Raw genomic sequence first — 25,590 nt, forward strand, 5'->3', positions numbered from 1 at the left:
ATTGTTTTCCTGAGCTTGTTAAGCATCTTTATGACAGTTTACTTTGAATTCTTTATCAAGTAAATCATATACCTGTGTTTCTTTGGGATTGGTTTCTGGGTATTTATTTTGTTTCTTTGGTTGAGTCGTGTTTGCCTATTTCGTCATGTTCTTTCAACTTTTCTATTGGTATCTACACATGTGAAAAGACAGCCACCTCTCCCAGTCTTTACAAAGTAGTTTTGTACCAGGAAGGACCTTCACCCATCAGCCCAACTAGAGAATCTGGAGGCCTCTCAAACCTTTTCTGCTGATGCATTTTCTGTGGACTTGTGCATGTAAAGTCCTAATGAAAGGAACTTGCCAGTTTATTTGTTCACGAGATCATAACCTCTTGCTCCCTCTGGTATGTCCTTGGCTCTGCAAGTTCTCTGGTTCTATAGCAGCAAGCCACCTCACTCTCCTGGGTTCTCAGTGGCAACCAGGCAGCTCCTTGTCAGTACCTCAAATCAGACCAAAGAGAAATCAGTTCCTCAGGCAGCCCTGCAAAAATCCAGAGAGCTGGATGCAAACTCCACTTCTCTTCCTATCTCTTGCTCCAAGTGAGGAATGAAGTTAAAGAGAAACCAGTCCCTCAGGCTGTCCTCAGGAAAGCCAGGACATTGGAGGCACTCTTCATTCCTCTCCCTCTTGAGTGAGAAGTCTCAAGTTGAGGGTCTTCTCCCAATCATGCAAATCCATGCCAGCTGCCGCAAGCCACCCACCACTTGCACTGTTCTCAGCTACCCTCAGGCCTCCAACCTATGCTGGTTCCATCAGTGCTATAAGTGGGGAGGAAGGCCAGCCCTGAGGTAGGGCTCTGAAAGGTTGAGATGTTGGAGACACGTTCTACTCTCTCTTTCCCCAGGAGGAGAAATTGCAGTCTCTCTCAGTGCTGAGCTGTGCCATCTTGGAGGAGGGGCCGACACAGGTAAAGTGAAATCACTCCTCTTATCTGTTTCAAAGCAACTGTTTTTGCCTTTGTGCTCTTCTGGGGTCCTGCAACTTCCTGACTGGAATCTGGAATTCTCATAAAGGTCTCTATATCATTGTTATTGGTGTTTCTGTGAGGGAACAATGGCCATGGCTTTCTATCTTACCATTTTGCTGATGTCACTCTGCCCCAAAGCATTATAAGAACTCCTAATTACATTGTGGCTGGAACATCTTCCCACTCCACCATGACCCTCTGCAGTGACGAACAATGACTTACTTATATTTGCACTCCCATCACTGTCTCTGGCATGTGGTCAATGTTCACTAAAGTGTTTTGAGTTCATTTAAGTGTGTGGTTATCTCTGAACCACTGGGGTAACAAAGGCAAGGCTCCATTACAGAATTTTTTTAGGTTCCATCTACGCACCTACCAAAAATGTCTAAGTCCCAATTTTATCATAAATAGGATAAACAGACTCAAAAATAAATATGTGAGCAGATGAGACAACCTAGGAAAAAAAAAGAGTACAAAGAGAATTAGCTTGTCAGTTTGACTCCTGCACAGTCTCATGAGTCCAGACCAGTCTCCTCTGCATTGACATCCTTAGGATGATTTGGGGGACATCTGACCCTCAGAAAAGGACAGCAGGAGCCACCAAGAACACCCCCAAGCAGTCCCTGGCTCTGTGCCATGGCTTCCAGGAGCACTTCAGGTACAGAGAACACAGAGCACCTTTCCTGAAAATTCTAGTCCATTCCTCATTCTGAGTTAATAAATCAGCATCCAAGTTAACAACAAAGTTTCTTTTAACAGTTTTTGGTTTGTCCATCCTCTTAAATCTGATTGGTTCTGCTTCCCGGGAAAAACGAGACTTCTGTGCTAAGGTCCAGGCCATGTGCAGGAGTAATGGTCCTAACTTATGTCTGCCATGGGGTTCTACCCAAGCCTTAAACTCTCTGTGCCTCAATTTCCTCATCTGTAAAATGGGTACAGTAATAGTTCATATCCCTCCTGGGCTCATCAGACATCTTTTCCAACCACAATGCTATGAGATTAGAAATCAATTACAGGAAAAAAACTGTAAAAAACACAAACATGTGGAGGCTAAATAAACACTATGCTACTAAATAACCAAGAGATCACTGAAGAAATCAAAGAAGAAATTAAAAAATACACAGAAACAAATGACAACAAAAACACAACAACTCAAAACCTATGGGACGCAGCAAAAGCAGTTCTAAGAGGGAAGTTTATGGCAATTCAATCTCACCTCAAGGAACAAGAAAAATCTCAAATAAACAATCTAACCTTAAACCTAAAGCAACTAGAGAAAGAAGAACCAAAAAACCCCCCAAAGTTAGAAGAAGGAAAGAAATCATAAAGATCAGAGAAGACATAAATGAAATAGAAAAGAAGAACACAATAGCAAAGATCAATAAAACTAAAAGTTGGTTCTTTGAGAAGATAAACAAAATTGATAAACCTTTAGCCAGACTCATCAAGAAAAAAAGGGAGAGGATTTAAATCAATAAAATTATAAATGAAAATGGAGAAATTACAACTGATACCGCAGAAATACAAAGGATCATAAGACACTACGACAAGCAACTCTATGCCAATAAAATGGACAACCTGGAAGAAATGGACAAATTCTTAGAAAGATACAACTTTCCAACACTGAACTAGGAAGAATTAGAAAATATAAACAGACCGATCACAAGTAATGAAATTGAAACTGTAATTAAAAATCTTCCAGCAAATAAAAGTCCAGGAGCAGATGTCTTCACAGGCGAATTCTATCAAACATTTAGAGAATAGCCAACACCTATCCTTCTCAAACTCCCCCCAACAATTGCAGAGGGAGGAACACTCTCAAACTTGTTCTATGAGGCCACCATCACCCTGATACCAAAACCAGACAAAGATACTACAAAAAAAGAAAATTACAGACCAATATCACTGATGAATATAGATGCAAAAATCCTCAACAAAATACTAGCAAACAGAATCCAACAACACATTAAAAGGATCATACACCATGATCAAGTGGGAGTTATCCCACAGATGCAAGGATTCTTCAATATACGCAAATCAATCAATGTGATACACTGTACTAACAAATTGAAGAATAAAAACCATATGATCATCTCAAATAGATGCAGAAAAAGCTTTTGACAAAATTCAATGCCCATTTATGATAAAAACTCTCCAGGAAGTAGGCATAGAGAGAACCTACCTCAACATAATAAAGGCCATATATGACAAACCCACAGCCAACATCATTCTCAAAGGTGAAAATCTGAAACCATTTCCTCTAAGATCAGGAACAAGACAAGGGTGCCCACTCTCACCACTATTATTCAACATAGTTTTGGAAGTTTTAGCCATAGCAATCAGAGAAGAAAAAGAAATGAAAAGGATCCAAATTGGAAAAGAAAAAGTAAAACTGTCACTGTTTGCAGATGATATGGTACTATACATAGAAAATCCTAAAGATGCCACCAGAAAACTACTAGAGCTAATCAATGAGTTTGGTAAAGTAGCAGGATACAAAATTAATGCACAGAAATTTCTTGCATTCCTATACACTAATGATGAAAAATCTGAAAGAGAAATTAAGAAATCACTCCCATTTACCACTGTAACAAAAAGAATAAAATACCTAGGAATAAATCTACCTAGGGAGACAAAAGACCTGTATGCAGAAAACTCTAAGACACTGATGAAAGAAATGAAAGATGGTACCAACAGATGGAGAGATATACCATGTTCTTGGATTGGAAGAATCAATATTGTGAAAATGACTATACTACCCAAAGCAATCTACAGATTCAATGCAATCCCTATCAAATTACCAATGGCATTTTTTACGGAACTAGAACAAAAAATCTTAAAATTTGTATGGAGACACAAAAGACCCCGAATAGCTACAGCAGTCTTGAGGGAAAAAAACAGAGCTGGAGGAATCAGACTACTTGACTTCAGACTATACTACAAAGCTACAGTAATCAAGACAGTATGGTACTGGCACAAACACAGAAATATAGATCAGTGGTACAGGATAGAAAGCCCAGAGATAAACCCACACACCTCTGGTCAAAAAATCTATGACAAAGCAGGCAAGAATATACAATGGAGAAAAGGCAGTCTCTTCAATAAGTGGTGCTGGGAAAACTGGACAGCTACATGTAAAAGAATGAAATTAGAACACTCCCTAACACCATACACAAAAATAAACTCAAAATGGATTAAAGACCTAAATGTAAGACCAGGCACTATAAAACTCTTAGAGGAAAATATAGGAAAAACACTCTTTGACATAAATCACAGTAAGATCTTTTTTGACCCACCTCCTAGAGTAATGAAAATAAAAACAAAAATAAACAAATGGGACATAATTAAACTTAAAAGCTTTTGCACAGCAAAGGAAACCAGAAACAAGACAAAAAGACAACCCTCAGAATGGGTGAAAATGGGCAGAAGACCTAAATAGACATTTCACCAAAGAAGACATACAGATGGCCAAGAGGTACTTGAAAAGATGCTCAACATCACTAATTATTAGAGAAATGCAAATCAAAACTACAATGAGGTATCACCTCACACCACTTAGAATGCCATCATCAAAAACCCTACAAACAATAAATGCTGGAGAGGGTGTGGAGAAAAGGGAACCCTCTTGCACTGTTGGTGGGAATGTAAATTGATACAGCCAGTATGGAAAACAGTATGGAGGTTCCTTAAAAAACTAAAAATAGAATTACCATATGATCCAGCAATCCCACTACTGGGCATATACGCAGAGAAAACCATAATTCAAAAAGAGACATGTACCCCAGTGTTTATTGCAGCTCTATTTACAATAGCCAGGTCATGGAAGCAACCTAAGTGTCCATCAACAGATGAAGGGATAAAGAAGATGTGGCACATATATACAATGGAATATTACTCAGCCATAAAAAGAAACGAAACTCAGTTATTTGTAGTGAGGTGGATGGACCTAGAGTCTGTCATACAGAGTGAAGTAAGTCAGAAAGAGAAAAACAAATGCCATATGCTAACACATATATATGGAATCTAAAAAAAAAAAAAAGGTCAGAAGAACCTAGGGTCAGGACAGGAATAAAGGCGCAGACGTAGAGAAAGTAAAATAGATAGCTAGTGGGAAGCAGCCGCATAGCACAGAGAGATCAGCTCGGTGCTTTGTGACCACCTAGAGGGGTGGGATAGGGAGGGTGGGAGGGAGACGCAAGAGGGAGGGGATATGGGGATATACGTATACATATAGCTGATTGACTTTGTTGTACAGCAGAAACTAACACAACATTGTAAAGCAACTACACTCCAATAAAAAATAATAATGTTTAAAAAAAAAACCGTAAGTGTTTCATAAAAACACATCTTCCTTACCACCCTGCGTATTCCCTCCTTCCCGAAGTTTATCTAATCAGTCCTTTGATGTCTGTAGCTCACAGAAGGGACCTGATGGATTCCAGTTCTGCTCAGGGAGATTAAGCAAGTCAAACTGAACTTTTGAGGGACCTGCTGCGATTTCTGTTTACCAAGAACTCGTGAGGCCATTAAAACATGAATCTATGCCTGGCATTTTAAATATATTCTCCTGAAAACTCCTCAAAGTGTTTACATTTATTAGAGACTATTTTCTTTCAAACGAAATACATCTACTCAAAGTGAAAAGACCACTAACCCGAGAAATTTGCGTGAATCCCATCTGGCTGTGTGACCTCTGCTGACCCCCGCTGACCCTCACTGCCCTCCCGTCAAAAACTATAATCCTGGGCTGGACTGTTTCTCAGGTGCTTTCCACCCAGAGCAGATGACACAGAGACTGAAACTTAGTACCAGCCCCTTCCAAACGCTCGGGGACAAGCAAACAATCTTTAATTCATCAAAACCTTTTGTTTCTGCACAGATATTGGTTAAGCCTAGGGAACTTCCCAGAAATTTCAGAGCTGTCTTCACTGCCAGCTGTTTCTATCAGTCATTACAGAGCAGAAAATCATTTGAAAAAAGAACATACTCTTCACTGTTGGCAAAATTGAGATCTGAGTGATAATCTCACATCCTCAAAAGCTATAGAGACATCTGTGAGCATTATTGCCCTAACAGTTAGAAATGGGAACCCAAAAGTGCAACTCAGAAAAGATTATTAAAAACATAGAAAAAGCAAGCCCCAGGTAAGCAGGGGGAAATTGTAACCAGCAAGAAGCTAAGAGTCCACGCTCCTGTCCTTGATGGAAACGCATGTGCACCAGTAGCTGCTAGGAAGATGCTTGTTCCTCTCCAATCAAGCTAGAGGGAAACAGAGACCAGGGACGTCGGGGCTGGCCTGCGCATAATCACAGGGCAAGTCCAGGAAGTGAGTTATCTACAGTCTTCCAACTTGCCCTGCTTTTCGTGCAACTGCTATTTTAGTAAACAGAAGTAGCAAACCTAACGTCCTCATTTTACCTACATTCTGGAAACTGCTCTGCATTACTCATCTGGCCTGGATGTGGGGGCAGGTCTGGATTACCTGGTGGAAAAGTCAGGCCTTCCCCCTGTCAACCTTCGAGGCACCTGTGCTTGGAAGGGCAGCACAGAAGAGCAGGCGAGGTGGCTGTCATCTTGGGACCTTTTCCTTCTGGCTACAGAGGTGCACTATCTAATTCCAGAATGTTTTCAGCCTCTACAAGTAACCCCATGCCCAAAGCAGTCCCTCTCCTGGCCCAGCCCCTCGTAACCACTCAGCTACTTTCCTTCTCTACAGATTTGCCTCTTCTGGACACGTCACAGAAATGGCATCATATCATATGCGGCCTTTTGTGTCTGGCTTCTTTCTCTTATTATGATGTTTTCAAGGTTTGTCCCTGTTGGAGCATCAGTGTCTCACTCCTTTTTATGGGTGAATAATACTCCATTGTGTGGATATACCACATTGTGTTTGTCCATTCATCAGCTGATGGACATCTGGGCTGTTTCCACTTTGGGGCTATTGTGACTAATGCTGCTGTGATCATTCCAGTCTTCATGTAGACATGTATTTTCAGTTCTCTTGGGTAGACACCTAGGAAACAGAATTACTGGGTCATGTGGTAAGTCTATGCTTAACCTTTTGAGGAGCTGCCAGACTGAAATCACTTTTCTTAAGTAAGTTTTTTTTTTTTTTTTTGCGGTACACGGTCCAGTGGTTAGGACTCTGCGCTTTTACTGCTGAGGGCCCGGGGTTCGATCCCCGGTCGGAGAACTAAGATCTCACAAGCTGCACAGTGCAGCCAAAAAAAAAAAAAAATCGAAAGTCTCCAATCAGCAAGGAAGGATGGTCACCCCAAGGGTGAGTTCCAGCAGGTTCCTCCGGCAGCATGGTCATGGTAGAAACTGCCATCAAAACCTCATCCCGGGGCTTCCCTGGTGGTGCAGTGGTTGAGAGTCCACCTGCCGATGCAGGGGACACGGGTTCATGCCCCGGTCCGGGAAGATCCCACATGCCGCGGAGCGGCTGGGTCCGTGAGCCATGGCCACTGAGCCTGCGCGTCCGGAGCCTGTGCTCCGCAACGGGAGAGGCCACAACGGTGAGAGGCCCACATACCACAAAAAAAAAAAAGAAAGAAAAAAAACACCTCATCCCGGCCCCGTGAGCCTTTCCAGCAAGTTGGCCTTGCCGTCTTTCTCCTCCCTGTGCCCTCGCAGTAACTTAACTGCCGTTCAGGGCTTGGCAAATGTTTCATACAAAGGGCCAGATGGGAAATATTTTCAGCTCAGGGGCCATGCATTCTCGGTCACAATTCGTCCAGTCAGCCCTTCGGTCGTTGAAGTGCAGAGCAGCCCAGACAGAGCAGAAAGAAGACATGTGCCTGTGTGCCCTGACAAGCAACCTACAGAAACAGGCCGCGCTCAGGAGCTGCTGGGTGCTACTTGACACAAGCAGGCATAGGGCATCTGCCACCTGCCAGGCCCTTGTCCACGGTGCCAGAGCCACCAGCAGGCCTTCAAGCCTCACCTACCAACAGAAGCAGCAGAGCAAGCATCACTGTCCACTGGGAATGTACAAAGATGAAGAGGCATGGCCGTCCTGCACAGGGTTCTGGAAGGGAAGGACGGGACCCCGGAAATGCAACTATAGGACCTCCCGAGCGACGTTTCAACCTGGAAGCTTCAAGGGAATAAAAGGTAGTTCTTAACACACACACGTACACATCAAGGCTTCTATGATATCCTACCATCGGAAAAGTTTCTGCAACAAATTAGCTATCCTAATGCTTCAAGACACCAGATGCCCCTGGCTTGTGAATACAAATATGGTCACAGCATCACTTTGACAAAGTGGTCAAGGCCATCAGGGCTAAATGTCACACATACTCACAAGACCCCGTGAAAGGAGCAGGACACAAGGAGAAGGGGATCCGAGAACACTGAGTTCAGAGCCAGACCTTAGATGACAACTAAAAAAAATATGGAAAAAAGCTTCATGCCTTACAGATTTTCCAGAAGCTCCAAGAACCAATCACAAGTCACTTTCTTGCAACCTGCATGGATTACGGCAGGCACTAAACTCAGGGCTGATGTCTGCTGGCCGCCAGCTCCTTGGTGCTGGCCGCTCCTCTGAAGGCCACCAGCCTGGGCTCCCTGGGGCTCAGAGGGGGTGTCACTGCACCACGGGGCCACCAGAGGGTGCTGTGTGAGCAGCCTGCTGCCTGGGGCAGCTGAGTCCACTGGGCGGGGCCCGCCTCCCCTCCATCTGCTCCAACCAGTACCCTGCCCTGCCTCACCTGCCATCCTTCCCTCAGCCTCCTGTAGCCCCAACTCCTGCCTCAGGTCACAGGAACTCCTGTCTCCACAGCCCATGGCTTGTGCTCTGTGCCCTGAGCAGCTCAAGGCCAATTCCCGCTCCGACCCGTGGCCACTCCTCCGTCACCTGCAGTGGCTGCTCGGCTTCTACACACCCTCTGACTCCGGTGCTTCCTAAAGTGTGCTTGCAATGGGTGTGTCTCACACAGCCTGCTGACTGAAGAGTCGAGACGCGTCAGAAGCCACGCTGTGTGATTCCATCTACGTGGCATCCTATAAATTATACGTTAGGTGGTGACACGGAGGCTTCGTGTTCGATCCATTAAGCCATACAGTTAGGTGTTATGCACTTTGGGGCGTGTTTGCTATACTTTGCAATTTGAAGCAGTGTTTGAGAATCTGGGTTGCCCATCAGGAAATGCAGCTTCTTAGGCACGATTCTCATTTGTGGCTTTTGCCCAGCGCATCTGTTCCTTCTTCCGGCGATAGTAGTGTCATTTTTCTTTGGAGCACAAGCCCTTCCCCACTCCCCACGGTCCTGGAGGTTTGGGTAGAAGGGGACTATGGTGGGAAGGAAAGCTCCAGTTCGATGGGCAGGGACTTCGGGGCTGTCTAAAAACTCTCGCTTTCTTTTGAGATGCAAAAGCGTTTGGAGAACAAGAGGATGCTGTGAAAGAGCCCTCTGACAGGCCCGTGGAGGGAGGCCTGGAAGAGGAAGAAACTGAAGGGGGCAGGGGGGCTTAGGACACCTGGGCCCTGCAGGCCAATGTGGGTGCCTCGCCAGCCCCGCCGAGCCTGGGCTGCTCACCTGTAAAAGGGCTGAGCGCCCTCCGAGGTGGCCTGGAAACGGGCAGAGAAACGCCGACACCTGGCATTCGCTAGACGAGCTGGTTACTGATGAGATGGCAGTGCAGCCGAGCATTTAGCTCCGCACAGGGGTGCAAGGGCAGGCCATTCTCGCCCCCAGGAACTGTCCCTCCCCTCCATTTGGTACCAAGGCTTCCCCTCCCCACCGTGGGCACGTGACCCAGGCTGGCCAATGACAGTCTCCAACCGCCAGGCACAGCGACTGGCTGTGGGGCGAGCAGGGGACCCATGCAGTGCCACATGCGGACCACAGAGAAAAGGAGGACCCTCTTTCCAAGGGAGTGGCTACCCTGGGAGCCACCACCTCTACGGCGGGTCTACAGCGGGGGTCTGAGACCGGGCGACACAGACCAAAGACGGACGGACCAGTGGCTCCCAACAGGCAATTCTGCCCCCAGGGGTCACTGGGCACATTTTGTCACATCTGAGGGGTGCTGCTGGCATCTAGTGGGTGGAGGCTAGGGATGCTGCTCAACATCCTACAGTGACCAGGACGGCCCCAAGTGCCGCCAGCGTTGAGGTGGAGAAATTCTGCCTTAATTCAAAACTGGACCAAACGAGCCTTTTGGGCACTTCCCTGCAGGGGTTATATTTGGGGGCCCCAGAGTCAACTGGTGACCTTTGAACCATGTGGATTCACAGGTCAGTTCTCCCCAAAGTGGCCTTCCACTACAGGCAAGCTGTGCTTGAAGCAGTGGCACCCACCAGGGCCAACTGTATCCCTAAGCAGCCATTTGGCAGTGCCTGGAGACATTCTCGGATGTCACAATTGCGGGGGAGGCCGGGGAGTGCTCCTGGCATCAAGTGGGTACAGGCCAGGGATGCTGATAAACATCCTAAATGCGCAGGACGGCCGAACAGCAACGAAAGGCCCGCGCCAATGTCAAGAGCGACAGCCGAGAAACTGAACAAATAAGCAAGGGCCTTCCAGTACCTGAGGCCCGGTTCCCTGGCTCCTGCCAACGCCACCAGTTCTCCCCGCCCTGACAGCTAGAGCGGCGCCCCCTCCACCAGTTCTCCCCGCCCTGACAGCCAGAGCAGCGGCCCTCCCACCAGTTCTCACAGCCCTGACAGCAAGAGCAGCAGTTCTCCCCGCCCTGACAGCAAGAGCGGCGCCCCCCCACCAGTTCTCCCCGCCCTGACAGCTAGAGCGGCGCCCCCCGACCAGTTCTCCCCGCCCTGACAGCCAGAGCGGCGCCCCTCCCACCAGTTCTCCCCGCCCTGACAGCAAGAGCGGCAGTTCTCCCGGCCCTGACAGCCAGAGTAGCGCCCCTCCCACCAGTTCTCTCCGCCCTGACAGCCAGAGCAGCGCCCCTCCCACCAGTTCTCCCCGCCCTGACAGCAAGAGCGGCGCCCCTCCCACCAGTTCTCCCCGCCCTGACAGCAAGAGCGGCAGTTCTCCCGGCCCTGACAGCCAGAGCGGCGCCCCTCCCACCAGTTCTCCCCGCCCTGACAGCCAGAGCAGCGCCCCTCCCACCAGTTCTCTCCGCCCTGACAGCCAGAGCAGCGCCCCTCCCACCAGTTCTCCCCGCCCTGACAGCAAGAGCGGCAGTTCTCCCGGCCCTGACAGCCAGAGCAGCGCCCCTCCCACCAGTTCTCTCCGCCCTGACAGCCAGAGCAGCGCCCCTCCCACCAGTTCTCCCCGCCCTGACAGCAAGAGCGGCAGTTCTCCCGGCCCTGACAGCCAGAGCAGCGCCCCTCCCACCAGTTCTCTCCGCCCTGACAGCCAGAGCAGCGCCCCTCCCACCAGTTCTCCCCGCCCTGACAGCAAGAGCGGCAGTTCTCCCGGCCCTGACAGCCAGAGCAGCGCCCCTCACACCAGTTCTCTCCGCCCTGACAGCCAGAGCAGCGCCCCTCCCACCAGTTCTCCCCGCCCTGACAGCCAGAGCGGCAGTTCTCCCCACCCCGACAGCCAGAGCAGTGCCCCCCCCACCAGTTCTCACAACCCTGACAGCAAGAGCGGCAGTTCTCCCCGCCCCGACAGCCAGAGCGGCGCCCCCCCCACCAGTTCTCTCCGGCCTGACAGCCAGAGCAGCGCCCCTCACACCAGTTCTCCCCGCCCTGACAGCGAGAGCCCTGACAGCGAGAGCGGCGCCCCTCACACCAGTTCTCCCCGCCCCGACAGCGAGAGCGGCGCCCCTCACACCAGTTCTCCCCGCCCCGACAGCGAGAGCGGCGCCCCTCACACCAGTTCTCCCCGCCCTGACAGCGAGAGCGGCGCCCCTCACACCAGTTCTCCCCGCCCCGACAGCGAGAGCGGCGCCCCTCACACCAGTTCTCCCCGCCCTGACAGCCAGAGCGGCAGTTCTCCCCGCCCCGACAGCCAGAGCAGTGCCCCCCCCACCAGTTCTCACAACCCTGACAGCAAGAGCGGCAGTTCTCCCCGCCCCGACAGCCAGAGCAGCGCCCCCCCCACCAGTTCTCTCCGCCCTGACAGCCAGAGCGGCGCCCCTCACACCAGTTCTCCCCGCCCTGACAGCGAGAGCAGCGGCCCCCCCACCAGTTCTCACAGCCCTGACAGCCAGAGCGGCACCCCTCCCACCAGTTCTCCCCGCCCCGACAGCCAGAGCGGCAGTTCTCCCCGCCCCGACAGCCAGAGCGGCGCCCCCCCCACCAGTTCTCACAGCCCTAACAGCCAGAGCGGCAGTTCTCCCCGTCCTAACAGCCAGAGCGGCAGTTCTCCCCGCCCTGACAGCTAGAGCGGCGCCCCTCCCACCAGTTCTCACAGCCCTGACAGCGGCGCCCCTCCCACCAGTTCTCACGCCCCCGACAGCGGCGCCCCTCCCACCAGTTCTCCCCGCCCTGACAGCGGCGCCCCTCCCACCAGTTCTTCCCGCCCTGACAGCCAGAGCGGCGCCCCTCCCACCAGTTCTTCCCGCCCTGACAGCTAGAGCGGCGCCCCTCCCACCAGTTCTCACAGCCCTGACAGCGGCGCCCCTCCCACCAGTTCTCACGCCCCCGACAGCGGCGCCCCTCCCACCAGTTCTCCCCGCCCTGACAGCGGCGCCCCTCCCACCAGTTCTCCCGGCCCTGACAGCGGCGCCCCTCCCACCAGTTCTCCCGGCCCTGACAGCGGCGCCCCTCCCACCAGTTCTCCCCGCCCTGACAGCCAGAGCGGCGCCCCTCCCACCAGTTCTCCCGGCCCTGACAGCGAGAGCAGCGCCTCTCCCACCTTCCCGCACATTTGGAGCACTGGGCAGCTGGCTAAAATTCGGATTCTGATCCAGCATGTCCAGGGTAGAGCCTGAGACTCTGCATTTCTCACAAGCTGTTGCTGCCGGTCTGCGGACCACACTTTTAATACAGAAAAGGGACAGGGCTGAAATCAGAAACCCTGGGAGGAGGGAGGGGGTGAATCGGGAGACCGGCCCTGACATATACACACACTACTAGATGTAAAGCAGATAGCTAGTTAAGAACCTGCTGTACAGCACAGGGAACTCTACTCAGTGCTCTCTAATGGCCTATATGGGAAAAGAATCTCAAAAGAAGAAACGCGGGGAGCCAGGCGGGACTGGGGGCCAGAGACAGAATCACGGCCCAAGCAGATTAAGAAGCCGTGGTCAGGGGCTTCCCTGGGGGCTCAGTGGTTGAGAATCTGCCTGCCAGTGCAGGGGACAAAGGTTCGAGCCCTGGTCCGGGAAAATCCCACATGCCGCGAGGCAACTAAGCCTGTGCGCCACAACTACTGAGCCTGCGCTCTACAGCCCGTGAGCCACAACTACTGAGCCCACGTGCCACAACTACTGAAGCCTGCGTGCCTAGAGCCCGTGCTCCGCAACAAGAGAAGCCACCGCAATGAGATGCCTGTGCACCACAACGAAGAGTAGGCCCTGCTCGCCACAACTGGAGAAAGCCCGCGCGCAGCAATGAAGACCCAACGCAGCCAAATTAATTAATTATTATTATTATTTTTTTTAAGAAGCCATGGTCAAAGGCAGGCAGGAGGGCAGGTGTCTTGGGGGCTGAGAAAGGAGAGCTCTGCGGAGACGCGGTGAGCAGGTCCCAGGCCGGTTCCAGCCCTGGCTGCACAGCCCAATCACCTGGGGCCTTTCACAAAGGCCCCCAACCCCAGGTCCAGGCCGGAGTAGTTAAATCCGGGTCTGGGGGGCCCAGGCATCAGCATTTCTAAAGCTCCCCAGGTGCTTCCAAAGTGCAGCCTCTCAGGTGAGACCCTGAATCAGGCTGGGATGAGCCCATGAATCCCTTGGGGTCTTATTAAAATGCAGATTGTGATCCTGGAGGGGGGGTGGGGAAGAGGGCAGTCTTGGAGCTCCTGCCTTTGAAGAGTGTCACACCTCTACTCGAGAGCTGCATCACCACGATCATCATCATGAAATTGTGATCCAGTGTAAACCCTTTCCCCCCAGCCCCTCCTCCTAGGGCAGCCCGGCCAGCTCCCCATCCACTCAGTTCTCTGACGGGGGAGGAAATCAGGACCTTAAAATGAATGAGGGGACGCCAGCCTGCCTTTATTCATGCGCTGGATCTCTGTGCACACAACACCATGACACGCTTCAAAAATGCAATCCAATACAAATTCACAGCTAGCTTCAAATTACACAGCAGACATGGGTCTCCCAATGTGCTCGTGTGGATAAAGAAAATTTTTTTGCCATGCATGTTTGAGGCTATAGCACATCTGTTAAACATACCAGTATCTTCTGCCCCCACAATGCTCGCTCACACACACACACACACACACACACACTAAGGGACTTATGGGATTCCATCAAGTGAACAAATATATGCATATGGGAGGCTCAGAAGAGAAAGAAACAGGCAGACACAGGGAGGAGGTGCCCATCCATGGCTTCCCCGTGCCTCCTACCCAGCATTCCTGCCACACCCCAAGGAAGTTAGAGGGAAGCCTTGACCTTGGTCGTTTCACCCACAGTTGTAATACTGCCACATGACTACACACATGTGAACTGCACTGGACACATGGCTCTGTCATCCCTAGCCAATTTCTAGAATAACTATTGCTCCTGATGCTCCCAGTGCCCCACCCATATCCCTCAAAACCTTCCAGTGAGCTCCAGCTGATCCCCAGTTGTATCTCTGCGCCTGAGGTCACCGCCTCCGGCCCCGTGGAAGGTGGCTCTGCTGGCGTGGCCCGCCTGAAGAGCGTTATTGGGAGCAGGTATTAACCAATGATTCAGGAACTGGTGCATAAATACTCCCACTCCCTCGCCCCCTGAACGGGGTCATTTCAAGACATGTGTTTCATAGCTGTGCAGAAAAGACTTAGCACTGCAGGCCAGAGACCGCTCTCTTCAGAAAGGCCTGCTGGCAAGGCTGGCCCTCGGCTGGCACGTGGGAACTTGGAATTCAGGAGGGTTGACACCATCCCCAGAACTGACAAGAAAGGCTCGTGGTACCTAAACTGGTTGTCCAAATACTGTGACTGATACTGAACCCCTGCTCTCCTTCTGGGAGTCTGGAATTTTGATACAAGCTGGACAGAGAGTGCCGACAGGACCAGCCCCCAATAGAAATCTGGGCACTGAGACTAACAGGCTTCCTGGGTAGAGAGCACTTCACCCGTGCTGCCTCAGCTCACTGTGGGAAAAGGAAGCGCATCCCTGTGGGACTCCACGGGAAGAGGACACTGGGAGCCAGAGCCTGGTTTCCTCCAGACCTTGCCCCCGTCGCCTTTTCCCTTTGCTGATTTTGCTTTATATCCTCCCATTAGAGGAAGTCACAGCAGTGAAGACAACTATACACTGAGTCCCCTAAGGCCTCCTAGTGAACCCACAGGTGACTTGGGGAGCTCGTGACACAGCAAGCATCACTTTCTAGAGTTTCCAAAGCATGGAGTTAAGCTCCGGCTGCCCACACGGTGAGCTGCATTAACAGCCCAGGCTCTAACGGGTGCCTTCTTCTCCCGGTCGCCCCTCCCAGGGTCCCTGCAGAACCCAAGAAACGCCCTGCACCAGAATCCTCGTCTCAGGGTCCGCTTCTGAGAGAATGCAAATGAAGGCAGCATCGCAGGCCATTTTCTCTTTCTTCAACCAGGGATGCCTTTGCCTGTGTAAATCCCTGAGCGATGTTTATGGCCCTGTACAAATGGGCAAAATCTTCATGACCTAGGGCTAGGCAGAGTTTTTAGGGATGGCACCAAAGCACGACCCTTAAAAGAAACCAATGGGTAAGTTGTACTAATGGGCAAAGTAAAACCTGCCATCCATGTAAGAACGCAGGAAAACTCCCTGACACACTTTACTGATTGCAACAGGTGACCTGGCAAATCGGGAGGGCTGGGTCCCCGTCCCGCCTGCAGACATTCAGCTTCAGCAGCTCTGGGGCAAGGCCCGAGAATCTGCATTTCTTACAAGCTCCCAGGAAGGCTGCTGCTGCTGGCCCACAGACCGGGCTTGAACAACCAGGGGCCCTTATAACCCTTCACTCCCCTCCTATTCCCCACTCCATTTCCTTCCCTGCATCCTTCCCGTTGTGTTTTAATTACTACTATTTTGATTATCAATCTTACTTATAAACTGGAATAACTGTTTCAAAGTTTGCTGCCTCTGAGCTCCTGAGGGCAGAGGCCTGCGTTACTCACCCCCAGCTACCGTCTGCACCTTTGAGGCAGTGTTTGCTGAGCCTGCTGTACAGTTACAATATCCGTTAACCCTAAAAAGCTTCACCCACCGCATACACGATCTCTCCTCTACAAGGAGCGTTATTAAAACTACATCCAGGAGTGTTTTTTCGGCGTTTCTTCCGAGTGGTGAATCCTCTGGTTATCGCTGCCATCCTGGCCTTGGCGGTGCCGATTTCGAGACCCTCGGGAGGAGGACTCTCGCGGCTACTGATTTCTTCCTGGGAGCGGCGTTCTGTGCGGGGAGACGTGTCAGAGTCCCCCGCTTGGCGCCCCGGTGCTCTCGGGCCTCAGCGGGGCGTGATGGTTGGGAAGGGGGCTGGCCGGGGGTACAGGCAGGCTGTGGTGGTTCCCGACTCCGGAGGTCCAGTGTCTTCGCGGTGACCTCTAAAAATGGTTCGCTATTCACTTGACCCAGAAAATCCCACAAAATCATGCAAGTCGAGAGGTTCAAATCTTCGTGTTCACTTTAAGAACACTCGTTAAACAGCCCAGGCCATTAAGGGTATGCATATCCGAAAAGCCACCAAGTATCTGAAGGATGTCACTTTAAAGAAGCAGTGTGTGCCATTCCGTCGTTACAATGGTGGAGTTGGTAGGTGTGCCCAGGCCAAGCAGTGGGGCTGGACGCAGGGTCGGTGGCCCAAAAAGAATGCTGAATTTTTACTGCACATGCTCAAAAATGCAGAGAGTAATGCTGAACTTAAGGGCTTAGATGTAGATTCTCTGGTCATTGAGCATATCCAGGTGAACAAAGCCCCCAAGATGCGGCGCAGGACTTATAGAGCTCATGGTCGGATCAACCCATACGTGAGCTCTCCATGCCATATTGAGATGATCCTTACTGAAAAAGAACAGATTGTTCCTAAACCAGAAGAGGAGGTTGCCCAGAAGAAAAAGATATCCCAGAAGAAATTGAAGAAACAAAAACTTATGGCCCGGGAATAAATGCTGCAAAAAATAAATGCAAATAAAAGTAAAAAAAAAAAACCTACATCCATCTAGACCTAGAGATGATCACACTCAGTGAAGTCAGACAAAGACAAATACCATATGATATCACCTATATGTGGAATCTTAAAAAATGATACACGTGAACTTCCTTACAAAACAGAAATAGACCCACAGACACAGAACACAAACTTACGGTTACCAAAGGGGAAAGGGGGAGGGAGGGATAAATTAAGAGTTTGAGATTAAAATATGAAATAGATAACCCACGAGGACCTACTGTATAGCACAGGGAACTCTACTCAATATCTTGTAATAACCTGTAATGGAAGAGAATGTAAAAAAAAGAATACATATATTTACGTATATACGTATAACTGAATCACTTTGCTGTACACCTGAAAGTAACACAACATTGTAAATCAACTACATTTAAATAAACATTTTTTAAAAAAACAAACAAAATTACATCCATCTCGAGATAGAAAACGCTATCAAGCGGTCAGCTCAATGCTTGGGACATCACTGCACAGGCACACTCAAAAATACATAAAAGAAAGATAGCTTACTCTTTTAAAATACCTACCTATAAAAACTGATCTCCCACCGAAATAATTCATGTCCAAAGTCTAAACCCTCTGACCGAGCAAAGGCACCGGGGTTGGCAAACCCACCATGACATGGGCTCCAAGCTGCATTACACGCCGGAGCACGTTTCACTGGTGCAGGGAGAAAAGGGGAGATGCTCCCAAAGAAAGTGACATCCCAGATTTGCAACGCTGGGTGCTTGAAGTCACAGCAGGCATCCAAACCCCACTGGCCTCTGGGGGCTAGTGGAGGCGGACGTCTCCAGGCTGTGAAGATCGACAGGGAAGTAGACGTTTTCTTGAAATATACACAGTTGTCCATTTACTTAAAATCAATCCACGGAAGCTCATCATCAATACGCCCTAACTTACCCTCAATAACCGAAACCGTGCATGGAGCGCCCCTCCTCCCCAGGTGTACTATCTAGAATGCTACACAACAAACTACCTCGGAACTCAGCAGCTTAAAATAAGAAACATACAATCTTACACAGTAGCTATGGGTTGGGGATTCAGGAGCAGCTTGGCTGGGTCTTGCTGGTTCGAGGTCTCTCAGGAGGTTGTCGCCCAGGGCCGCAGGCATCTGAAGGCAAGTCAGTGCTGGCTGTTGGCGCGAGGGCTCGGTTCCGCTGCACCCTACGCCTCCACGGGACTGCCTGAGCGTCCTCGGGACGCGGCAGTCAGCTTCCTCTAGACCAAGTGCTCCGCGGGAGCAAGGTGAAAGCAGCAGTGTCTTATGACCTAGCCTGGCGAGTCACACGCCGTCCCTTCCAGCGCACCCCGCCGGTGGCACAGTCAGCCCTGAGGGACTCAGTGTGGGAGAGGCTGCACTTGGCCATGAACACAGGAGGCAGTCATCAGGGCCCGTCCTGGAGGCTGGTGCCCCCACTAGTCAAAGCTTCTCCCCTCCCCTCGCCATCTCACCTGAAACCCCAGCAACTTCAAATTCATTTCAGACGATGGAGTCTCGCTTTCAAGACGCAGACACCTTCAGGCGGGTGACGGGCCACGCTTCATCCACCCCCTCTAGCCAATGCTCCAGCCACCGCATGGCGCTCCCCATGGGGGTTGGACCCTGTGGCGCTGACACTGAGACGAGCCCCCTGGTGGCCACGTGGCGAGAGGCCGAGGGCCACGGCACCCTCGGGCGTCCCCAAGAGAAGAAAGCTCAAGCCGCAGGATGCACAGAAAGAGACGTGAGAATTAAAGTTGGTCAGCTCCAAAATGTTGCCTAGAGAGGGCCCAGAGGGGGAGGGTCACTTCTACCTCCCCCTCCTGCTTCCCCACTGGCCCCTGCCCAGCACCCAGCCCTCTCCGCACCCCTTCTGCCCCCGAAGGCTGGCGAGCTGGTGCAGGGCGCGGCCGCCCTCCGTGGCACAGTTCCTGTGGCCCCAGGGCTGCGCGGCTGTTTGTCCCCTTTCGGAACACAGCCTGCGTGTTGAGAAGGGGCCGAGGCCAACTGCACACGGCCTCCGGTGACGCAATGGACTCAGTGTTCTCACATCCCCCGCCGCAGAGGGCAGGGAGACGGCCATGAGGTCTCCGCGTTGCCGGCACCCAGGGCCAAGGATGGAGACCGTCGCCAGAGACCCCTCCTCACAGTAATAAGAACAAAAGCGACTGTGTACAGGGCTCCCGTCCTGAGCGCTTCACACGCATCAGCCACCAGGGCTCCTGACACTCTCTGAAGTAAATGTCGTCACCCTCAGGCCCATGTTACAGATCAGCAAACTGAGGCAGAGGGGAGGTTAGGTCTCAAGCCCATATCCCACAGACAGTGAGCGGGGAGCCAGATTCCCACCGGGGCCCTGAGGGCCCTTCCTCTTGGGTCGTGAGAGGACTGAACACGCCTCGTTCCTCTCGGGAACCCAAGAGCAACCTGCTTGCACGGAGAGGGCACCGCTCGCCAAGCTTCTCCTAAACTGCGCGGGAAGCGCTCAAGTAAAGGCTGCTGGGGTACCGTCCAACCTCCCGGGTGGGCGATGGCTCGTGTGCCCCGGAAAACGCCGCCAGATTCGTTCACCTGGGTTGCCCTGACCAGCCCCACAGGCCGGGTGGCTCAAATGGCAGCAACGTCTTGTCTCCCAATGCTGGAGGCCAGAAGCCTGAGATCCAGGCGACAGTGGGGTTGGTTCCTTGGGGGCTGTGAGGGCAGGATCCGGCCCAGGCCTCTCTCCCCGGCTGGCAGACGGCCGTCGTCTCCCCGCGCCCCCTCACACCCTCTTCGCTCTGCGCCCGTCTGTGCAGAAACCTCCTCTTCTCATAAAGACCCCAGTCACACTGGACTGCGGCCACCCTCATGGCCTCGTTCTAACTTGAGTACCTCTATAATGATCTCATCTCCAAGGAAGGTCGCATTCCGAGGTGCTACGGGTTAGGACTTCACCCTGTGAGCTCCGAGAGACCCAGTATCAGCCCACAACAGCGGCTGAAGACGATGCTCGTGAGAAACGCCACGGTGTCCCTCCCTCTCCTGGGACCTCTGCAGACCACCTTCCTCCGCAACAATCTACCTCCTGCTCATGGGGGCTACCCCTCCTCGTGGATGAAAACAATGTCACAGACACTCACAACTAGCATCTCCGGGAAGGTTAAATGCCGGGAGTCCTCCAATGCAGCCTCGAGCAAGGCCACAGCGGGAACACGGCCACGGGGTGCCTTAACCGTATTCCAGCGGGCTTACCAAGGTGAGGGCTGAAATGTCAGTCAACTCCTATGTTTTGGGCAAAAGGGGGGCTGGTGGAAGGCCTGACGGAGCTAAGAGGAAAATAATGTGTCTGGGATCGCGGCGGTGGCCCCTCTCGTCCTAACCCGACCAGCACCTCCAAGGGCTCCGGTGGATGGAAACAATACATTTTACACTGACCATCGCAACCCACAAGGGAGGCTGAGATCCCGACAGGAGGTAAGCTCCGGCCACCCCCAGAGACGTGGTAAAAAGTGCAGGGCGAGCCCAGGGGAAGCAATAGCAGCCAAGAGAAATGAGTCAGCAGGTCCCCGGCACCAGGGCAAGGAACAGACCTCCCGAGGGGATTAACAGAACTCGACGTGTCTGTGTCACGCTCCCTCCAGCCAAACCCCACCCCAACCCCCAGATCCACGCCACCGCTGGTGGATGCAGCATCCTCGGGGGGTCGAGGGCCCGGCCCAGCCCGCGGGGCTCGCCCCGCACGGGACCCCAGGAGGGGGACGGTCACCTGCAATGCGGAAGGCTCTGGTCTCAAACTTCCATCAGTCCACCCGACGGCCAGCTCCCTGCTCTCAGGACCGGCACAAGGACCTGCACGGGACGGCTGGGCGACAGTGGACCGCGGGCGACCCAGGCTGGCCAGCACGGGGGGTGGCATAGCCCTCCAGACAGAGAACAGCCAGTTCACAGGGAAAGAGGCAGGCGGCGGGCTCAAGGGCCCGCCAGAAAGCTCGAGCGACCTCATCCACACCAGGAGGCCGGAAAGGGAGCCTTTCCAGCGTCCTATGTGGAATGCAAGAGCTGTCGCCTCTGCTGTCCCTGCGAACTGCCGCCCGTCACTGGTGACACTGTCCTGAGAGGTGCTGCAGGTGGCCTCCAGCTCGAGGCGCTGTACTCACACACTCACAGTGTGACCTGACCGCACGTGCTCCTCTGACGACCAAGGCCCGCCTGGCTCCAAGCACGACATGGCTGCTAAATTAGTTAAGAGCACGGTCCTCTAAGCTACAGCTCACCTGGCCACCCAGGTCACCGCTCACGTGGCCACCGTCCCCACCTCCTCGCTGGCCACCCTGCTTTCTCTCTCACCCACCTCTGACTTTTCTCCTTACAGCAGCCAGAGCCATCCTTTCAAACACAAGTCCCGAAGTGTCCCTCTCCCACCCAAGAGCACCCAGTGGCTTGCCATCACACCTAGAGTCACCAGGGTTGGTGCCACTCCGGCCGAGTCCCCACAGGGTCCGCCCAGCCACCCTTCCAAGCACCTCTCCCACCACGCTTCTCTGGGTGGTTCTTCTCTGGACACGCCCACCTCCTTGCTGCCTCGCCTCAGGGCCTTTGCCCTGGCTGTTCCCTCCGCCCGAGCTCTCTGCCCCCTCGATGCTCACGTGGCTCCCCCTCAGTCACTGGTCACGTGTGAGCCCTCAGAGGGGCCTCCGTGATCGCCCTGTCTAACCAGGGATCTGAAGCCACCGCTGCCCACCCTCCGCCTCGCGCTGTATCTCATGCGACAGCACAACCTGTCAAATACCGTCGTCTTCTCTTTCCTCGACTTGAACGTCACTTCCACCGAGGCACGAACCTTGGCCGTTTGGCTCCACGGTAAACCCCAGTGCCTAGACTGGTAGGTCTCAACCGGGGACACTTCTGCCCACCAGGAAACACTTGGCAATGTCTGGAGTTCAGGGCAGTGGTTGCAACCCACATCGAGTGGGTGGAGGCCAGGGACGCTGCTAAACATCCTACAGGGCACAGGATAGCCCTCACCACAGAGAATCATCCAGCCCGAGAGCCCAGAGCGTCCAGGGTGAGAAACCCTGGCCTAGACACACAGCAGGGACCCAACAGATACTGGGTGAACAAAGAAGTAAATGAGGGACTGAATGAGTGAATGAATAAATGAATATCGAGGCTCACGTCTCATGGAAACGCCTTTGCAGTTCTCAGGATATCGGTGGTCTTTTCTCAGGGTACTAACATTTCACTTAATTTTTCATCCAACGAATATTTAATGAGCACTTACTCTGCCACATGCTATGTGCTGGGTTTACGGTGGTGAACAAAGCACACACAGTTCCTTCCCTCACAGAGCCTATAGTGCAAAAAAGAACATTCTGTACAAGGCATCTGGGGACCTGGGTGGTTCCCCAACTCTGTGGCTACTGCTCACGTGACCTTGGGCAAGTCACCTGACTTCTCGGGACATCTCTTGGTCATATGTAAAATATAAAGGTTCCTTTGATTTTTGAAGCTAGCTAGCTTCCAACATCTAAATTCTATGCATTTAATTAATCCCAGAGGTCTTTTCCTGTTTGGCATTTTTACATTGGCATAATACCACAAGCACTGATTACAAAAGCTTGAGGAATCCTCACACCCATCAAGAGGGGACTGGTTAAGTAAACTTCAACACCGTCCACACTCTGGAACATGCTGTGAGCGAGCTGATGTACAACAGCTTCCAAACAGCAGGAGTAAGAGAAACGAGGTCCATCAAGTATATTACTCTCCCAAGTACTTTCATAAGAAAATGGAACGAGTGAATGAATCAGTGCTACATGATACAACACGGATGAATATCACAATCATGCTCAGTGCAGAAGCCAGACACAAGAGTGTACAGGTCATAGGACTCCAGGTATATGAAGTTCAAGAACAGGCAAAAGTAAACTGTGCTGACAGAAATCAGCATGGTGGTACCCTCCAGCCAGAGGATTTGACTAAAGGAGGGCCAGATGAGGCCCTCTGGGAGTACCAAGCATGTTCTCTTCAGTTGGTCAAAACCAACTGAATTAAGATCCATGCATTTCACTCCATGTAAATTACATCCTAGTGAAAAAAAAAGAAAAAGGAAAGTGCTATATACATTCTATAGATGGATGTATTTACACAGACATTTTCTGAAACGGTATGTAAGACAGTTATCAGTGGTTGCCTTTGGAAGTGGGATGGGGCACCGAGAATGGGAAAAAGACTTTGTTTTCTTTCCATAACCTTTATCCTGCGTGAAATCCTCCCAAAAAGCATCTATTACTATTTCGATGGAAAACAAGTCATTCAAAAAATACTTATCACTCTCTAGAAAAGAAACCACCCCTGCCCTTAGAAAGGACAACTTATCTCTGGCCAGCCCCTGACAATACAGTCAAGCAAGGGTTTGATAATAAGGCCTTTCCCGCAGCCCACACGCCAGAATTTGCAGAGGGCTCATACACCCACCCTCCTCACCCTCCTCACCACTAACTCATCCCCCTGGGTCTCACCTGGGGCCTCAGGTTCGTGCGGTCAAGGGCACCTGGAGCTCAGGTTAAGAATGCTCCCCTTGGGCTTCACCCTCAGATCTCAGTCAGAATCCCTCACATGTCCAAGCGTCTACATTTCTTTTCTACCTTCTTTTTAACTTTCTATTGTGCACATTTTCAAATACACAGCACATTATGGACAAGAGTCCAATTAATAACACCAATCAGATTCAACCAGTGTTTTTTTTGTTTGTTTTAATTTATGTATTTTTTATTTTTGCGGTACGCGGGCCTCTCACTGTTGTGGCCTCTCCCGTTGCGGAGCACAGGCTCCGGACGCGCAGGCTCAGCGGCCATGGCTCACGGGCCCAGCCGCTCCACGGCATGTGGGATCTTCCTGGACCGGGGCACGAACCCGTGTCCCCTGCATCGGCAGGCGGACTCTCAACCACTGCGCCACCAGGGAAGCCCATGGCAGGCGGATTCTTAACCACTGCGCCACCAGGGAAGCCCTCCTCCTTTATCATTCTCTTTCACATCATTGACTGGGTGCAGACAGCGCCCAATGACCCACATACGGTGCCAAGCCATTCTGGGGACAAGCTACCTGGCCGGCTGTGGGCGCCACCTGTACACAAAATGGCTGGAAGTGGACAAAGGAGGCTGCCTGGGACTTTCCTGGCGGCACAGTGGTTGGGAATCCGCCTGCCAATGCAGGGGACGCGGGTTTGATCCCTGGCCTGGGAGGATCCCACATGCCGTGGAGCAACAGAGCCCGTGTGCCACAACTGCTGAGCCTGCACTCGAGAGCCTGCGAGCCACAACTACTGAGCCTGCGTGCCACAACTACTGAAGCCCAAGTGCCTAGAGCCCGTGTTCCACAAGAGAAGCCGCCGCAGTGAGAAGTCCACACACCGCGATGAGGAGTGGCCCCTGCTCGCCACAACTAGAGAAAGCCTTTGCGCAGCAACGAAGACCCAACGCAGCCAAAAATAAATAAATTAATTAAAAAAAAAAAAAAAAAAAGGAGGCTGCCTGTGCCCTGGCCTCTGCACACTGGCTCCTTCTCGCTAAAGACCAACCGTCCCTCAGGAGAGCAATTTTTATGGGGCCAGGAAGAGGCAGAGAGAAAGACCTGAGGGCAAGGGTATTGGGGGAGGGGCACACCACAGTCCCAGGCCCGTGGGGGGGACAAGGATAATTTTTCTGATCATTGTAAGCTCCCTCCCCGAAACCCACTACACGTGGCCCACGCCTTGCTAGGCCACTGCCATGACTGCTTCCTGTCTCCCGGGAGTTTCCGGCTTGCTGACCCTCTTACATCCATCTGATCCCCCCAAAAGCCAAAGAAGCAGGACCAGCAAGTACAGTAACCCCATTTACATTTTCGGCAACGGCTCCAAGAGGTGAAGGGATGCAGCAAAGCCGCTCTCTGAAGTGTCAGAGCCAGACCTTTAGCGGCCAGTCCCACACTGGAGCGTAAAGCGCACGACCGTGACGGCCACAACGGGCACCAGCACCCGCGTTATCTCCCTCCTTTCGACACCTCCACACAGGTCCTTCTATTCCCACTTTTGCAGATAAGGATGGGGACCCTGGGCTACCCCAGTTCCAAACACGCTGATCTACTGCTTGTGCTTTTCCCTCTTTCCCTGACACTCTGGCAAGCTAGCTTCCCAGCTACGACTGGCACACAAAACAGGCCTCCCCTTTTTGATTGAAGCTACTTCTGGAACCCCAGAGCATAAAAAAGTCTTCGCATTGACAACATCATGAAAGGGAATCGGATCTCTGACCAAGGGCTCAGCATGAAACAAATCATAGGAAAATGAATTCTAGAATACCAGAGCCAGGAGAACATTTCAAGATCATCCAAATCAGTGGTTCTCAGCCAGGAGCAATGGAGC

General features: G+C 51.9%; 2 protein-coding genes across 4 annotated transcripts in view; one reads left to right on the forward strand and one right to left on the reverse strand.

Moving 5' to 3' along the window:
• CLCN4 (chloride voltage-gated channel 4) overlaps nt 1-25,590 on the reverse strand; it is an 80,226-nt gene that overhangs the window by 51,294 nt on the left and 3,342 nt on the right. The window contains exon 2 of one of the 3 annotated variants that reach the window (XM_081221950.1): nt 7,960-8,108. The exons of the other annotated variants lie outside the window; for them this stretch is intronic. Coding sequence (XP_081078076.1) covers nt 7,960-8,108 — 149 coding nt within the window. The remainder of the gene's footprint in view (nt 1-7,959; nt 8,109-25,590) is intronic. 3 annotated transcript variants of the gene reach the window in all.
• Nucleotides 16,321-17,220, forward strand: LOC308608661 (large ribosomal subunit protein uL22-like). The gene has a single exon (XM_081221960.1). The coding sequence runs from the start codon at nt 16,722-16,724 to the stop codon at nt 17,160-17,162; it is 441 nt and encodes a 146-aa protein (XP_081078086.1). The 5' UTR covers nt 16,321-16,721; the 3' UTR covers nt 17,163-17,220.

Source organism: Mesoplodon bidens (assembly GCF_964165515.1).
Source record: "Mesoplodon bidens genome assembly, chromosome: X".
NCBI classification, from domain to species: Eukaryota; Metazoa; Chordata; class Mammalia; order Artiodactyla; family Ziphiidae; genus Mesoplodon; species Mesoplodon bidens.

Excerpts from the sequence above, each read along its gene's own strand:
- LOC308608661 (XM_081221960.1), top strand. The coding sequence starts at position 16,722 with ATGCATATCCGAAAAGCCACCAAGTATCTGAAGGATGTCACTTTAAAG.